Raw genomic sequence first — 18,683 nt, 5'->3', positions numbered from 1 at the left:
AGAAGACCGGACGTCTAAGATTTTTTTTTCTAGCTGTTGACAACAATTTCTGATTTACAGATTGATAAAAACAGATTTCAAAATTTTCTGACTCTTACATTTTAACAGACTGATGTTTTGGAGCTGCTTTGATCCAGTTTTGACATTTGTATTCTTGAAATTCATGCAAATTGGTGCATATTTGCTAGATAATAGTTAATTTGTACATTTAAACATAAAAATTCTGAAAACTTGCAATAGAAAAAATAATAATCGTAATGTAAAATACAACTTGTAAAGTCTTATTGTGATAATTAAAATATTTAACCTCTTCAACTGTCTTATCTCTCCTTAAATTAAAGTAAAACTCTTTGGAAATCACATTTTCTCACTAAAGATTTTGTGGTTTTGCTGTAATTTTGTAAAACCTGCAGCATCATTTGCAACATCTCAGTTCTGATTTCAGTATTTTTTTGTTTATCTCTTTAATTATTTTTACATGTGCTCTTCTATTTAACTGTGAGGAGTCCTGGACTCATAAAAACACAAGAGACACAGAAAGATGACGATGCATTATTCACGACACTGGAGAGGAGGAGGAGGAGGAGGAGGAGGAGGAGGAGGAGGAGGAGGAGGAGGAGGAGGAGGAGGAGGAGGAGAAGTCGGGACGGTGGTGATGCAGAGGGGAGGACCGACAGGAGGGAGGAGGTGGAGGAAACATTCTCCGACGGTGCTGACGTGCTGAAGTTAAGAAGCGAGAGGTATATTTACATTTTCTGCGTCCTCCCTCACCTCGAGAGTACCGCGCTTGGCCGGGTTCAGCACCAGGAAGCGCTTCAGGAGGTTCTCGCAGTCCGTGGACATGTAGAAGGGGATTCTGTACTTTCCTCTGAGCACACGCTCCCGCAGCTCCTGCAGGAAAACAACCAGAAAAGTTAGAAAGAGACGTCGGATCTGAGCGAAAACAACAAGCTGATGGATCTGGGTTTCATTCCAGAGTGAAGTGGAGCTGCTAAGAGAGCTGATAAATCCTGAGAAACGCTGCTGGAGATGAACGACGCATTTAATGATTCAACCAAGGAGAGAAAAACAAACTATTTGCTGAATTAATTAATCGTTTAAACTCAACGCTGATAATTTTCCTTGAAAACTGAGACAAGAACATCAATTCACAGTAATAAACAGTCCAACTTCAGGGTTTTCTGGGTGTTTTCGCTCCCTTTTAATGCAATAAAAATTATTTTAAGATATTTTTAATCACACCAGTAAAGAGAAAACATCCAAAATGCACATTCAGGTGTGTATTTTACCGTCTAGTGGGCATTAAATCACTTCTTAAAACCCACTTTTATAGATTTGCTTTGATGTGAAGTTTATTTTTATAGTATTTTATTCTGTATTATGTCCTATTTATGTTAGATGTTTTCTCCCGTTTTATTTTAATTTTAGCTGCCTGCTTCTTTGGTGTGATGTCGTCTCTCTAATTCGTTAATTCTCAAATTTTTTGACTTTCAATTTTACGCCTCAAACTTTAATTTTCGAACTGCCTAGTTCCCCTGTCTGATTTGCCTGCTAATCGAGCTAACTCTTCATTTAACTTATCATTGTTACTATTTATTTTAATTGACTTCGAACTGTCAAAGCATTTTGTGATCGCTGTCCTTACGGATGCAAGATAAATAAAGTTATTATTATTATATTAATGCTAAATTTTGTGTATTAAATGAGACAATACTCAATTTGTATAATTACACCTAACTCTAAAATTACAGAAAATATCTTCATATTGCTCATTATTCAATATAGTAACTATTAGTTAATGTATTTTTACCTTTAAATAGTGTTTTTCAATTTAAGAAAACATAGTTTTGTAATATATATATCATTAAAGGCTGTTTTCCCAGTTTTTTCGCAAACTCTGAGCCATAAATTCCCATCTCTGGAGCACTAAAATTCCCTGAACTTTCCAATGTTTTGTCCATTGTTTACCGTTTAATTTACAAAACATCATATTCTGAGAACTTTCAGATTTTTTTCCTATTTTCCAGAAATCTCCACATCAGTAGAACTTAGATTCACAAAACCTTCCAGTTTTCCATATATCATTCACTACCTGATTCATAAAACACTGTATTCCTGAAACTTCCACTAAATGCTTCTTGAGTAATTATTTTAGCATAAACGTTAGGAGAAGTTAAACAAAATAAAACATGGGCTTTGCCTCGGTCTTAGTTTTACAACTCTTAAAAAGGAAAACTTGAAAATAAATCTTTTAAAACCATTACACAACCTCGACTTAACCCTCTGAGCCTGAGACTATTTTCAGGTTATTTCACTAAATTTACTTTTAAGATCTTATTTTGTTCATTATAAGGATGAGTCATTCATGCTGGAGTTTTTTCCCCCAAAAATCTGGACTTTCTACGTTTTTAATGCGCTAAATCTTTTTATAATAGGCTTTAGTTTCCTATTATTAAAACTGCATTTCACCATAAAATAGTAGTAGTATAGTAGAGACATTTTTTAAAAATAACTATGCATGGCTAGAGATTCTAGTAGTATTAAAACCATGGTGGTTGGATACTACGTGACCTAAAAATCAGATTACTACAACTAGAATCATCAGAAAGGGGAAATTGTGCTGCTGATTGCTATGCGGTCGGTCTACATTAGAGAACAAAAGGGACTTTGATATGTTTTCAACAGAGAAGCAGGATGGAGAAAATGGGTGAAGAAATCAGTAAAAATATCGCTTTGCACAAATTTAATCCATTTTGTGCAAATATTTACAACTACAAAGATCCGATTCTGCTCTTTTTCTGGTGATTTGACATTAACGTAATTAGCATCAGGACTAGCAATCGACTGAAGAGGTTAGCTGTGCCTCTTAGCATGTGGCTAACGCTATCTGGAGCATCAGTTTAAAGTCAGAGAACTTGAAATATGTGTTTTATCTAACCAACACATCTCTGTAGCGGAGGGACAACCTGCAAAAACTGAACAAGCAGCACAAACATCAACATAAATCAGATTCTAGCTGCTTTCACGGTGGCTAAGGCTATGCTAACGGCTAGCGGCTAGGTTAGTAGGCAGCCTCAGATTAACCTGAAACACATTCTGGAAACCAACAACAATGCTTAAAGATCTGGACCTCAGATAGAAGATAGATTTAACAAGATTAAGAAAACAGAAATAGATGTGCAACAAACAAACTGATCAATCTCAATCAATCGATCGATCTCACAGTAACAGAAGAGAACATCCTAACATCATCTGTCCTGTTATTACTGGACAGATTCAGTTACAGTAATTATAATTAATGAAGTCATATAGTGAAGACTGACAGCTTCTCTGCTATCATACTACAAGTTTTAAATATATCGGTTGCAAATACAGTTATGCTCATAATTTTCTGTAAAACATTCACCAATCTTTAATAAAAATATGAATAATCAGGCAAAATATATTTCTTTTATTTTAAATGGGATTCAAACTAAACTGAGGCTATTTTTTTTAATAAGTACCATCATTAAATAAAGCATAACAATAGAGAAAATACTTGGGGGTACTTTGGGTTTTTTTTTTGCTAATTTTCTACTATATTTGGGTTTACATATTATTATTATTACTATTATTGTTATCATTATTATTGTTATTATTATTATATTTTTTAGCTTTATTTTTGCATTTTTTTTTCTATATTTGGTTTTTTTTTTATATATATATATATATATAAACACATTATATATTTATTTTGTATAATTTTTGCTATTTTTTTCTGTATTTGTTTAATATATTTTTTCTTTTTGGTTTTTTGTTTGCTCATTTTCTTCTGTATTTGAGTTTTTTGTTTTTGTTTGCTCATTTTCTTCTATATATGGGTTTATATATCATCATTATTATTATTTACATTTTTTTGCTTCACTTTATTTTTTTGCTTTTTTCTATATTTGGGATTATATATATAGTTAATGTTTTTGTTTATTTTATTTATTTTGTTGCTCATTTTTACTATATTGGGGTCTTACAGGGTTAATATTGTGTATTGCCCCCTTTTAGCATTTTTAGCAACAATGATAGCTTGTAGTCTTTGGTTATAATCGTGGACGAGACTTTTTATTTTCTCAGATGGTAAAGCGGCCCATTCTTCTTGGCAAAAAGCTTCCAGGTCCAGTAAATTCTTGGGCATGAACTGCTTGTTTGAGATTTCCCCAGAGACAAGCCATTTAAACCTGTTTGTGTGAGCTTGTGTGCATACTATCAGGCCAAATCTTCCAAGGTATGTGTACTATTGAATGGGCTGCTTGGGTGATTCTAGTTGCCATTATGACTTAAAAAGAGCAAATACAATTTGGTGATAGTAAATAACTTTGTGTGACAGCTAACCATAAAAAAATGGACAATATCTGACAAATTCTGCCAGGGTATGTAAATTTATGAGCACAATTTTCTGTCTTTCTCAATAACCAATAATCGGTACCGGCTCTGATAAACTGTCGACTGATCCAGACGTTCCCACCTTGAGGTTCTGTCCATCGAAGGGCAGCGAGCCGCTGACCAGCGTGTACAGAATCACCCCCAGACTCCAGACGTCCACCTCCGGACCGTCGTACTTCTTCCCCTGGAAAAGCTCCGGCGCTGCGTACGGCGGCGAACCGCAGAACGTGTCCAGCTTGTTGCCCAGAGTGAACTCGTTGCTGAAGCCGAAGTCGGCGATCTTGATGTTCATGTCGGCGTCGAGGAGCAGGTTCTCGGCCTTCAGACAGAGAAATAAAAGAAAGTTTTAGTATATGAACTGTCTTCATCAGTCTTTCACAAAACTCATTCAACATGTCTTCTATTGGAATAACATTAAATGAGTTTCATCTGCAGTGTTGTTGGTCAACATGAAGATCAGCAGAGTGAAGTGGGATTCTGATAGAAGTGATTAATGAAACTTTAATCAATGATCTTATTTTTACAGTGGATTTACATCCAAAAAGCTATTGAAGTGTTCCAGGTGTGAAATCAACTCATACGTACAGCTGCAGAACTATTCCAATATTAACATGATTTTAGCTTCCCACAATTCTATAAACACGATCAACTTCAACATTTGCATTTAAAAATGCTCCGCTCACAGAAAACAGTGCATGTGGATAAAAATAACTTGGTTTCAGTTTACGTAAATGAGACATGAGAATTTTTTTTTTTTATTCTTTTCAAACTTATTTTGGTCTCACGGTTGTCTGAGTCGCAGTAACTGAGCGGAGACTAGAAGTTTCTCTGTGCAGAGCCGGCTAGCTAGCACATATTAGCCTGCGCATGAGGCGTTTAGGGAAAATCGGTAAACCATAGCGTCTTTCGATAAGCAGATATCCAGCCAGTGAGGAGTTTTGGGTACATTTTACTTTAAATTTTATGTCTTGCAGATGCTCTGAATTTAGACTAGAAGCTTCTCTGTGCACAGCTAGCTAGCTTTATTAGCCTGCATGTGAGGAGTTTAGGGATGGTAAACTGTAGTGTCTGCAGATGCTCAGCCAGTGAGGTGTTTTGGATCCAATGATTCCTATATTTTACCTCTTGGAGATGTTGCACAATGAGATGCGTTAAGTTAGATTTTGATGCATTTACAGGAATGTAGTACAAGCTGGAAGAGAAAGCAGCTCTCAGGTTGTTTAAATGTAAAAGTGAAATAAAAATGGTTTGTGAGTAAAAATCTGTAAATAATCGCAATCTCAATATTGATCAAAACAATTGTGCTTATGTCATTCATGCAATCTCACTTGTACCCTAATAAAGATTTCAAACAAGGGTTGAGGCAATTATTTTTACTGACAAATTAATATTTTCTCATAAATTAAAGGATTATAGACCAGAAAATGGTGCAAAATAGAGTTGCAGTTGTAAATTATTCTCATGTCAATTAGTTGTTTGGTAGATAAAAGGTCAGAAAATGTCCAAAATCTAAATATATTAAATTTTTGACGAAGACTAGGGCTGTAGTTAACAATTCCGTTCATTGTGGGCTTCATCTGTAGATTAATGTCAGAAATGGCAGTTTTCAGTCACTATTTCCAACCTGTGTTGCGCCAAATTCTGTGGTTTATTAACACCAACTGTTTCTCTCAAGGCATTAAACTTCTCATATTTTCATTTCTAGTGTCTAAAATGATGAAAAATAATGATCTGTGTTTCCCAAAGCCCAAAATAACAAACATCTTGTTTTGTTCACAACTAAAAGATACTCAATTTACTGTCGTGGAGGAAAGAAACCAGAAAATATTCACATTTAAGAAGCTCAAATCGGAGAATTTGGACTTTTTATCTGAAAAAAAAATACTTAAATTGATTCATCAGTTAACAAAATACTTGGTGATTCATTTGGCAGGTGGTGACTCATCGATTAGTCACTGCAGCTCCAGCAAAAAAAGCTAGATTTTTGTTTATTTTTACCACAGCATAAAACTGAGGACAAAATCTGTAATTATGACGTAAAAGATTGATCATTCTGTCAATCAGCTGATCATTACAGCTGTAATCTGCTCGTCTGCATATTCATACAACAGTCTGATACGGCCTGATCCGACACCATTAACATCTCCTCTGTGAACGGAGGTTTCAGCTGGAACATCTGCTCGCTGCTCACATGTAGCTGCAGGCCACACAATAATTAGGAAGCCGAGGCTGAGGAAACTTCCAAGCATCGAGCTGACACCCTGAGAGGCTTTCAGCTGCACCACGGAGAAAACAACAACAACATCATCGGCCGACGACGGAGCCTCAAAGTGGCCGACCGGCCCCAGGGACTGTGGTGGGTTTGGTGGTTAAACCTCTTTACTATCACATGTGACATGTGGACGAACCCTGATTTTAGGTACGAGCTGCTTTCTCTACATGGATCATTCATGAAGCTTCACAGTGAAACACTTCACGCAGAGCCACGCCTAGATAAAAATATCGAGGCATCAATATTTATCCTTCACTAAGCCAAAAAAAAAAAAAAAACAAAGAGGAGGAGGTGCGAGGTGGTGGAGACTAATAATAATTCACTAGAAGCTTCTCTGAGTACATCCGACTAGCTAGCATGGATTAGCCTGTAGCACCACATGGAATTAAAGCACAACTGTCTATCAAGATGTGAACGTGCAATAAAAATAATACTGATCAAAATAATTGTGAAATCACATTCGTGGAGTCATTTTTTTGCACACTAACAACATACCACTCTTCAAATAAGTCGTGCGTGGGAGAAAACTAACGCAATGATGATTGTTACTGCTAAGTATGGACCTTAAAATGTCAGATAATGGTGAAAAATAGGACTTCTAGTGGAGACTAGAAGCTTCTCTGTGCACAGCCAACTAGCTAGCATGTGTGACATTAGTAATAACGGCATTCCTACATTCTTAATGAAGTCTCATTCCATTGTAACACTGTGACAATCTCCTCGTGCAAGTGGAACATCGGTCCAGAACTTAGATCATAACTGCTCTATGAGAATGGCTCTGCTTGTTACTGTGTAGCCTTAACAACTAAACACGAACTGATCCGGAAAGGCTGGTTTGCTTTTAGATTCTCTTCAGCAGTTGTACAGAGAACGTTTCTGTCATTTTTGTTGGTAATGCTAATTTCTTCAGGTTTCTAGAGAGGTGATTCAATGAGAGAGAGAAATGTAATATCCCAAAAGATGTGACGAGATGTAATGAAATCTGTATGTACGCCTGTATGTGAGGTGTTTAGGGAACATTGGTAAACTGTAGTATCTGTTGATAAGCAGATTTTAAGCCAGTGGGGATTTTTGTGTACATTTTAATTCAGATTTTACATCTTGGAGATGCTCTCAATTTAGGTATTTTAAGTCTCAATTTGATGCATTTAGTAGGAATGTAGGTCAACAAACGTATTTAAATGTGAATAATCATCAATATTAATCAAAAAATCGTGATTTTCATGTGTGCAGCCCCATTTGTACACTGACAAAAAAAATTCAGTTCAAACAATTTAAGGTATATTTTACATCTTGAAGATGCTCTGAAGTCTTATTTTGCTGCATTTAGCAGGAATTTAGCACAACAAACATATTTAAATATGAACCTGCAATAAAAATACTTAAAAAATCTGTGAATAATCATCAACACTGATCAAATAATCGTGATTATTACATAAGTGCAGCCCCATGAGAGTTGGACATGGCTGGAAACAGTTACACAATTTTATTTTCAGACATTATTTTCACTCATCAATATTTTTCAATGAATTGATGAATTATAGACTATAAATGGTTAGAAAATGATGAAGAAACGACTGCAACTACAAATTATTTTCACTATGTATTAATCTATAGGTTATTTTCTGGATTATTTGATCAGTTAGTAGCTCTGTAAAATGTCAGAAGTGGACAAATGTCTTGTTTTGTCCACATCTTGGAGATTGTGGTGGGTTTGGTGGTTAAATCACATGTGTGACATGTGGACGAACCCTGATTTCATGTACGTGCTGCCGTTTGAACACGAATCACTGACGAAGCTCCACAGAGGAAACACTTCAGGCAGAGCGCACACAGCGAGATAAAAATACTGAAGCATCAATATTTATCCTTGGATCAAGTGAAAGAGAAGGAGGAGGTGTGGTGCGGTGGCGAACACGTGAGGAACGGTTAGTTTCAACAGATCGACTGTGGTGCAACGATACGACTAAAGGCGATCAGAAGAGGCAAAGCTGAGCCTCGTTAGCGGCAGAGTTTTGGGATTAAATGCGGCGTTTTGTCATCAACATGGGAGTAAAAAGAAGAGAATCATAGAAAACTGACGTCAACGCTGTGACCTTTTCTGTCCAACATGAGTCACAAGTGATCAGTCTCAACCGTGGAAGCATTTTACTCATTTATACTCTGAATATTGACAAACGGAAAAGCTTTTAACAACGTCTACATGCGGTATAAGTATCTTGACTCACTAAATTCAGTGTTTCTGCTCCTGTTACATGTTTTTTTTCACTGTGGGCTCATTTTTCATTGCAATATGAAGTCCTGCATCTCACTTTCATGTAGAATGGACAGAAAATAATTACAATACCTTCTGCTCGACCATCTGATTTTCCATTCTTTTAATCTTAAAGTGCAGAAATTTAAAATGGTGTCTGTGAAAATTAAGCTTGATATGACAAATACTTTGAGAGATAAAGTTATTAAAAACTGCCTGTCAACACTGTCAGCATCTTTTTTTCCTCATACTTAAATTTGATTTGATATCTCAGGAAATATTAAAGATAAAAACCTGAAATTTTCACTGTTATTTCTCTTCTCATCATTGATTTGAATCTGTAATATTGGAAAAATAGATCAAATAATCTCTGATTATAGGTGAGTTGAAATATGAAGAAAAAAGCTGTCATGAAACATCTTTGAGCACATTAAAAAACTGATGATACAGAAGTGAACTATAGATATTTTCTGCACCAAACATAGCTGCATGTCACAATAATACAAAACTAAACATACAGAATACTTTAAATATGACATATTTGGTCACAAAAATGAAAAAAGAAGTTATTTTTTCGGAACTGATTGAGTAGATTTGACAAGTTGTACCACAAAAACAAAATTAGTGATAGTCTGATCCGAGTAGAACAGAGTTTTTGGAGTTTGAAAATGGTTTTTCAAAAATAATTATAAGAAAAACTTCTTTTAAATATTGCCATTTTTCATTTTTGGATCTCACTTTGTTGGAAATTTCTAAGCTTTTTATGTTTAGTAGCTCAAGAAATAGTGTGGTTCAAACAGCCTCATTTCAATGCATGAAAAAAATGTGCCAAAGAAAGAACATATTTGATCTTTGAACATAAACATACGGAAACATACACATAAATGTCCTTATTAACATCCATATTTTATGCTATTGAACATTCAGACAAATCAGAGGTGGTTGAGCAGAGTGTTTTAAAAATCTGAGGATTTAAGATGAGTAATAATTCATTAAAATCAAGGTTTTTTGTGAGAGTGAAAGCAACTTTTACATTTTTCAACCAGTTTTGAGTTTATCAAATGGTCATAAATAACAGAAAAATGCATAGATTTTTGTGAAATATGGCTCATTACTGTACATAGAACAGTTTTACTTTCCTTAAAACATCCATTATGAGTGAGAAAAAAAACTGCATTTTTGTTTTTCTTCCCTCTTATCCTGTTATTTTGTTCACTGAATAATCTGTCAGTCGTTTCCTTCAGGCATCGCTAAAGTGCTCAATTGCAGCTTCTTGAATTTAAAGTTGACATATTCAAATTTATCCAAAAAAACACACAAAAAAATTTTGAGGCTGAAACGAGTGAGTTGCTGGTGTTTTTGTGCAACAGCCAAATTTACATTTATTTAAGTTTATATATTCAAAATTATTGGCCGACCAACAATCCAAAAACTAAGTAAAAAACACACGAAACAAGAAAATATTCACATCTGAGAAGCTGAAACGACTGAATTGTTGGTGTTGTTGTCCAATGGCCAAGTTTTCATTCATCTATTTTCCTATTAAATTTATATATTTTTGTTGCATTTAAAATAATCTATATTCCAGAGAAGTTCACTGTGACTTTAAATTCACTGCCACTTGTATTTTGTGTGTTTTAAAGTTTGCCGTTATATCTTTTTAATAATAACCAAATCCTTGCTAAAACTGAACTGTATGTTGACGTACAAAGCAAATATCTGCAATCTATTTAGGTTTTCCTCCAGATTTTTCTTTCTTTTTGACGTTTTCTCATACCAACGGCCTTCATTTCCCAGAAGCCCTGATGTTTCTCTGGTAATTGCTGCACACTTGAGTCGTTCTGATGCCTCGTCATGTGGCTGCGTTGCTTTCTGTTCCAGTCAAGCTGCCTTCAGTGAGGTAAACTTTGTGCAGCTACTGAACTGACTCCAGATCAGTGCGGCTGCTTTGAACTCACCTTGAGGTCCCTGTGAACGATGTGCTTCTGGTGGCAGTACTGCACGGCCGATACGATCTGCAAGGGACAAAGACGAGCGCAGTTTAGTTAGGAGGCTGGTGCTGAGTTCTCAGACTGATAAAGGATGTGGTGGAGGCGGGGATGTGGTCGACACTGACAGGAAGGATCAAACGCAGCGAAGGTGGGACTAGAGACGCCTCACAGCTGACAAAACAGGTTTTCTCTGCACAGCGGCTCGACTGAACGTTCGCCTCTCACATGCTGAGAAAGAAGTTTACTGGTGGAATCATGATACGCATCTTTTAGAGCAGGGATGTCAAACTCATTTTAGTTCAGGGAAACATTTAGTCCAGTTTGATCTCAAGTGACCAGTAAAATCACAGCATAATAACCTGTAAATAACCACAACTCCCTTTGTTTTAGTGCAAAAAAGTGCAGTCTGAAAATGTTCACATTTAAGGAATTATCTGTTCACAAAACATTGTGAACAACCTGAAATTTCTTAAGAAAAATAAGTTCAATTCCAGCGACATTATGCCTCAGTTTATCATTTATACATTCAAATTTACAGATCTCACAGTGTCTACAAAGGCACGACATTTTAAGTCACAGGTATCTGGAAGTGAATAATGTACTATTTTACTTTATGATCACAATGACAAAAGTCAGACAAAAAGACAAAAAAAACAACAAAGACAAGACAAAATATTACAAAAAAAGAGACACAAAATGACAAAAATGAGACTCAAAACGACAAAAAAATTAGACAAACGATATGAAATAAAGCAAAAACAAGACAAAAAATTACAGACTAAAAATGACAAAAGCAAGAAACAAAACAACAAAAAAGTAGACAACACAAGCGGGAATAAAAAAAAAGACAAAACAACACAAACGATACACAAAACAACGAATAAAGCGAAATACAAAGTGACAAAAATAAGACAAAAAACACAAGCAAGACAAAAAGGAAACACAAAATGACAAAAATCTGTAACAAAACGACAAAAACGAGACAAACGACAAAAGTCAGACAAAAAACAACAAAAACAAGATAAAATATTACAAAATTGAGACACAAAACAACAAAAGAACAATGAACAATCTAGTATTTTACTTTATGATGAAAACAACTTGTCATTAGGGCTGGACATGAATATCCAAATGTTCGGTCCTTACGGTGGTATCCGGATATTAATTTTGAGATCTGAATATTCCCGACACCTGAGGATGCAGTTTGTTCCTTAAAGTTTAACTCTGTGATGAAACTGGTTAAATGTCTCAGATCTGATGCGTTCAGTAAACTAAACAAAGCTCGACCGGCTTCTCATCATCACCAAAGAGTCACAGCATCCTTTAGATCTGACTTTGATGACAGTAGTCGGGGTTTCCTTGGACCAGGCCAGGTAGTTTTCCTGCACAGACGGGTATTTGGTGGAGGTTACAGCCATCCACAATAAAAAACAAAAGAAGTGAGGATAACAAAAAATACTTTTTTTAGTCTATTTTGGTAATTTGGGTTCCATTTACTGAAGCACAATCGACACTTTTGTATATCAAATGTTGAAAAATGACAGGAAAATGCTCAGTTTTCTGTCAATTAATGTAGCGTACACTCACTGGCTTTATTCTATAAGGAGTAATGATGCTTATTGTTGTACATTCTGTCCTCAAAAGGCCAATTCTGAGCCAGGAACGAAACAGAAAGGCGCTGTTAATCAAATCTGATTCTTTTGCTGTTTTGTGTCTTTTTTTGTAATATTTTGAATTGTTTTTGTTGTTATTTATCTTTTATTGTCTGACTTTTGTCGTTTGTCGCTTTGTTTCTAGTTTATGTATTTTTGTGTTTCCTTTTTGTCTTTCTTGTGTTTTCTGTCTCATTTTTGTCATTTTATGTTTTGCTTTATTTGTTGTTTTGTGTGTTTTTGTCTTGCTCGTGCTGTTTGTCTACTTTTTTGTCATTTTGTTTCTTGCTTTAGTAATTTTTTTGTCTTGTGTCATTTGCATAGTTTTTTGTCTCTTTCTTGGTCGTTTGTCCTTTTTTTTGTCCCTTTGTAACTTTTTCATCAAATTTTTAGTCTCTTTTTTTGTTTTGTTTCATGTTGTCTCATTGTTTGTCATTTTTTCTCACTTTTGTCATTTTGTGCTTTGCTTTGTTGTTTTGTGCATCGTTTTTGTCATGTTTTTTAGTCTCGTTTATGTTTGTCCATTTTTTTGTTGCTTTGTAACTTTTGATCAAATTTTTTGTCTATTTTTGTTTTGTATTGTTTGTCTCATATTTTGTCATTTTGTGTTTTGCATTATTCGCTGTTTGTGCATCGTTTTTGTCGTTGCGCTTTTTAGCCTCGTTTATGTTGTTTGTCCATCTTTTTGTTGCTTTGCAACTTTTTGTCTAATTTTTTGTCTCTGTTTTGTTTCGTGTCCTTTGTTTCATATTTTGTCATTTTTTTTCTCGTTTTGTGTCTCGTTTTTGGAAAATCTGATTAAACTACTGCCAAAACACACCCAAAGAAGCAGATTTATTGACATTTGACTGGCAGACTCTTAATAAAAAACAGCCGAGGATGCAGTTTGTTCCTTAAAGTTTAACTCTGTGATGAAACTGGTTAAATGTCTCAGATCTGATGCGTTCAGTAAACTAAACAAAGCTCGACCGGCTTCTCATCATCACCAAAGAGTCACAGCATCCTTTAGATCTGACTTTGATGACAGTAGTCGGGGTTTCCTTGGACCAGGCCAGGTAGTTTTCCTGCACAGACGGGTATTTGGTGGAGGTTACAGCCATCCACAATAAAAAACAAAAGAAGTGAGGATAACAAAAAATACTTTTTTTTAGTCTGTTTTGGTAATTTGGGTTCCATTTACTGAAGCACAATTGACACTTTTGTATATCAAATGTTGAAAAATGACAGGAAAATGCTCAGTTTTCTGTCAATTAATGTAGCGTACACTCACTGGCTTTATTCTATAAGGAGTAATGATGCTTATTGTTGTACATTCTGTCCTCAAAAGGCCAATTCTGAGCCAGGAACGAAACAGAAAGGCGCCGTTAATCAAATCTGATTCTTTTGCTGTTTTGTGTCTTTTTTTGTAATATTTTGAATTGTTTTTGTTGTTATTTATCTTTTATTGTCTGACTTTTGTCGTTTGTCGCTTTGTTTCTAGTTTATGTATTTTTGTGTTTCCTTTTTGTCTTTCTTGTGTTTTCTGTCTCATTTTTGTCATTTTATGTTTTGCTTTATTTGTTGTTTTGTGTGTTTTTGTCTTGCTCGTGCTGTTTGTCTACTTTTTTGTCATTTTGTTTCTTGCTTTAGTAATTTTTTTGTCTTGTGTCATTTGCATAGTTTTTTGTCTCTCTTTCTTGGTCGTTTGTCCTTTTTTTTGTCCCTTTGTAACTTTTTCATCAAATTTTTAGTCTCTTTTTTTGTTTTGTTTCATGTTGTCTCATTGTTTGTCATTTTTTCTCACTTTTGTCATTTTGTGCTTTGCTTTGTTGTTTTGTGCATCGTTTTTGTCATGTTTTTTAGTCTCGTTTATGTTTGTCCATTTTTTTGTTGCTTTGTAACTTTTGATCAAATTTTTTGTCTATTTTTGTTTTGTATTGTTTGTCTCATATTTTGTCATTTTGTGTTTTGCATTATTCGCTGTTTGTGCATCGTTTTTGTCGTTGCGCTTTTTAGCCTCGTTTATGTTGTTTGTCCATCTTTTTGTTGCTTTGCAACTTTTTGTCTAATTTTTTGTCTCTGTTTTGTTTCGTGTCCTTTGTTTCATATTTTGTCATTTTTTTTCTCGTTTTGTGTCTCGTTTTTGGAAAATCTGATTAAACTACTGCCAAAACACACCCAAAGAAGCAGATTTATTGACATTTGACTGGCAGACTCTTAATAAAAAACAGCCGAGGATGCAGTTTGTTCCTTAAAGTTTAACTCTGTGATGGAACTGATTAAATGTGTCAGATCTGAGGCGTTCAGTAGCTTCTCATCGCCATTAAAGAGTCACTGGCTGGTTTGTGACGGCGGCTGAGAGGTGAGTGATGAGGAAGGAGGCTGGTTTGGACGTCTCTCATTCGTCTTCCCACCACAGAGAAGCTGCTGTCCTCCGAGGCGGGACGGAGGACGGCGGCCCGACTGAAGCAGAGCCGGGAGCAGAGGTGTGAAACCAGAACACTGCAGGGGGAGAAAGCTGGGTACCTGTCTAAATTTAGCTCTGGCCTCTTTTTCCTTCATCCTTCCATGTGCAACCAGGTAGTCGAACACCTCTCCTGCAACAGAGAGAGAGAGAATCAGTGTTAAAGGCGATGAATGAGGCGTAGAAGAAGAAGGAAAACACAGAGAGAGGTGGCGGACAACAAAAAAGTGAATCGCGGCTCATAAAAATAAGTGGATATAAATAACTTTTCTTCACAGCCGTCACCCATGTGCATGGTTGGAGGGTGTTTCTTGACCATATTGAGGCGAGCTCGGCGCTGCTTCCTCCACACTGAGCTTCTCCTGGAGGCACAAAGCTGCCGCCGAGCTCGTCTCCGGCAGCAGACCCTTCCCTCGGCCCACACTCCTGCACACTTCCAGCCAAAACGTGATCGCGCTCGCTCGTGTGCTAATTGAACTCGAGAGGCCGGTACTCGAAACAGGAAGGAAAAAGTAAACAGTGAAGAACAAAAAAAAAAAACTGCAACACAAACGCTTCCCCCGCTATCTCCTGAATCCTCGAAACCCTCCCACTCTCTTGGCACTGACCTGCAGAGGCGGTCGGAGGGTGTGTTTGTTCGATACGGAGCTCCAGAAAAGCAACAATTCATGTGAACTCCGTGACTCAGCCGCTAAAGACAGAATGAGGCAGCTAACACTTTGCATGTCAGAGCTAAAGGGCACAACGTGTGCTGAACATGGGGATGAGGTTAGAAAACCAGAACACAACGAGAAAACAGCGAACGGAACGTATGCTATTAACCCTTCTGTTGTCTTCATTTACTGGCACCAAAAAATATTTTCTTTGTCTGAAAAAAATCCAAAAATTCAGCCAAAAAAAATCCCCAGAATTTCTGAAAATTTCCAAAACCTTCAGGAAGAAAATTCCAATAATTCCTTAACCGTCGTGTCGTCCTGCGGGTCAAAATTGACTCAGATTAAAGTTTGAAAATGTGGGAAAAAAATATATTTTCACAGTGAAACTTCTGATGTCCACATTTTCAACATTTTTGGGAAATCTTTGTACATTTTTTGGTGGAAAAAAAGAAATGTTAAAAATGTTTCTTAAGAACATTCACAAAAAATCTATTTGACAAATTCACTGGATTTTGGTTGATTTGTTTGTGACTACTCTTAAAGAAACATTTTTTTTTTAACATTTCTTATTTTTCCACCAAAAAATGTTCACAAACATGTTGAAAATGTTGACATAAAAAATTTTTTCTTCCAAATTTTCTAACTTTGAAACGGTTCAATTTTGACCCGCAAGACGACACGAGGGTTAAACAGCAACACTGTAAAGTTGGATGCTGCTGTCCAGCAGGAATATGAGGCAAAACGTTGAGATGCTTTTTAAATTCTGCCCGTCAAATTTCCCAAAGACTGTTAGACTTGATAAGACGGTTCTGCACTGATATCTCCTAGAACATGCACATTTCAGTCAAAAGTCTGCTCTTTAAAGTTCTTGCGAGGACAAAAGTTACAAAATGTGACCTGTATATTATCAAATAAAGAAATGTGTGACTCCATTTAAAGATAATTAATTATTATTCTGTTTATCTAGCCTTTTATTGGTTTTAGTTTAGTTTTTTTAAATTTTTTGTCAGTTTGTTATGCTCATCCCGGACAAAATTTTTTTTAAAAATCGTAATTTTCCTCACCTTTTAAAAAATTTTGAATCTTTCTTCTGTTTTCACAAGTGTATTTTAATTCCCTACAATCAGTGTTGTTGTTCTTGTTCACCATATAAATAAAAGACACCTCTATGCAGAATAAACAACTTTTATTTGAGCCCTTTCAAAGTCATGGCAATAGTTTTAAAAATAGAATAGCCAAATAATTGAATACATCCTGATAAAAACATCACCAATGTTAAAAAACACAAATGAAAGGCTCTAGCTGTTCTACAGAATAAAGCTCGATTTATTCTTCTGCGTTGAATCTACAGTCTCGTAGCAATGCCTCATGCAGCTACTGTTATTTATCTACTTTGTCTATCACATATTGATTCATGCTTCTGTGGAACGAAATGTACGATGCTATATGGAGCAATCCCATCTGGTTTGCTCATAATGCAAACGCAATAGCAAGTATACTGGGAACTACATTACCGTAGCTTTACCAATGTGTGTTTACAACAAAAAAATTATAACTTTTTAGACATGGCACCTTTCATTTTGCAGAAAGCAGGCATAAGTAAGTAAGCAGGTAACATATACAAGAATAAAACAAAATAAAACAATAAAGCCAGATAAGAGAAAGCCCTTTGATAAAGACACTTTTCAGTAATGTAAAAGAAGACGATTTCATAGCTCAGGAAAACTTTCAGGAAGAGTCAAAGAAGACCTAAAATAGTAGTCATTTGGTCATGTAAGGCTTTAAACAAGAAGCTCTGTGAATTTGCACTTACATACAGAAGTGCTTTGAGCTAATGCTAATGTTGCTGTTATGAGCTAACACACATAATCTTAAACTGTTGATGCTGTAAGGTCTAATAATTGCCATTTTATCATGCTAACATCTTCTAATTAGTACTGGAAGTGCAGGTTTGAAAATCTTAACCATAGATGGTTAGAGGCATCAAAGTTATGAATATTCATCCTAAAGGGGATACAAATGTCTGCACCAAATTTCATGGCTTTACAGGAGGTCCTCGGTTTACAACGTCCTCAACCTATAGCTTTTTGTCGCTACTTTTTAGATTTCTTCCCGGCATCTTGACGTTGATTTTACAAAAAAATATACCCAACAGCTATGGTACAATTAAATATCTGACATGTGGGTAGTAACAATACAGACTTTTTTAAAAATGTGATTTCAAAATAAATATTACTTTGTCAGTAGTTTCCTACTGATTATATTAAATCATCGATGAGGCTTCAGGACTTCGGCAGTGAGCAGTGCACCCGCCAGTAACCAATCGGAACTGGTTAATGGCGGGTCTTCAGTTTACGACTTGCGGTGTTTCATCGTTACACTGGAACTGGTTACGTGGAACTAGTTGGCGAGTGGAGCGGATGAACACGTCGTCACGAGGCGCTATAAGACGGCTTTGTTTACGTTCTCCAGTTGTACGCCACCTTGGATTGTGCTACATTCACTAACTTTTTTCCCTTCGTTATGGCTCCCAAGTGTAAGTCAGACTCTTCTGATGGCGGTGCTTTGAAGAAAAGGAAAGCCATCTCCATGGAAGGGAAATTAGATATAATAAAACGCTCAGAACATGACTTTTCAAAGAACCGATTGATATCGTTCCAACATAAGATGAAAACGGCTTTGTTTACATCTTACGTCGGAGTTTTGACTTCCGGCGAAAATCGGCTTACGACCCACGTACATCTCAAAAATCGAAAAAATTAGAACTTAATCTTCTGGCACCACATATCTTTTACTCTGGACCATGTAACTGTCAGTGTACTCCTTGAAAAATGTAATTTCCCAAAACAATCAATACAAACATGTAGAGTTGCAGTACAGCTTCTGGCCACCGGTGGCAGCATTGAGCATTTTTTTCCTGAACATCTCTCCAGCTGTTTAACGAAGAGCAGATCGTCTTTGATTTACTGTTTTGACTTTACTTGAAGAGACGTCTGTTT

General features: G+C 35.9%; 1 protein-coding gene across 24 annotated transcripts in view; it reads right to left on the bottom strand.

The window, feature by feature from the left end:
* Positions 1 to 18,683, bottom strand: part of mark3a (MAP/microtubule affinity-regulating kinase 3a) — an 88,464-nt gene that overhangs the window by 37,421 nt on the left and 32,360 nt on the right. For 18 of the 24 annotated variants that reach the window (XM_055005792.1, XM_055005796.1, XM_055005798.1 and 15 more), the window contains exons 6-9: positions 15,091 to 15,161; positions 10,901 to 10,957; positions 4,499 to 4,735; positions 751 to 891 (exon numbers count right to left, since the gene is read on the bottom strand). In XM_055005792.1, coding sequence (XP_054861767.1) covers positions 751 to 891; positions 4,499 to 4,735; positions 10,901 to 10,957; positions 15,091 to 15,161 — 506 coding nt within the window. The remainder of the gene's footprint in view (positions 1 to 750; positions 892 to 4,498; positions 4,736 to 10,900; positions 10,958 to 15,090; positions 15,162 to 18,683) is intronic. The other 6 variants (XM_055005795.1, XM_055005813.1, XM_055005815.1 and 3 more) reach the window with 1 other exon arrangement.

This window comes from Amphiprion ocellaris, chromosome 20 (genome assembly GCF_022539595.1).
Source record: "Amphiprion ocellaris isolate individual 3 ecotype Okinawa chromosome 20, ASM2253959v1, whole genome shotgun sequence".
NCBI lineage: Eukaryota > Metazoa > Chordata > Actinopteri > Pomacentridae > Amphiprion > Amphiprion ocellaris.
Note: the sequence above shows the minus strand (reverse complement) of the source record. Positions and strands in the feature narration are given on the sequence as shown.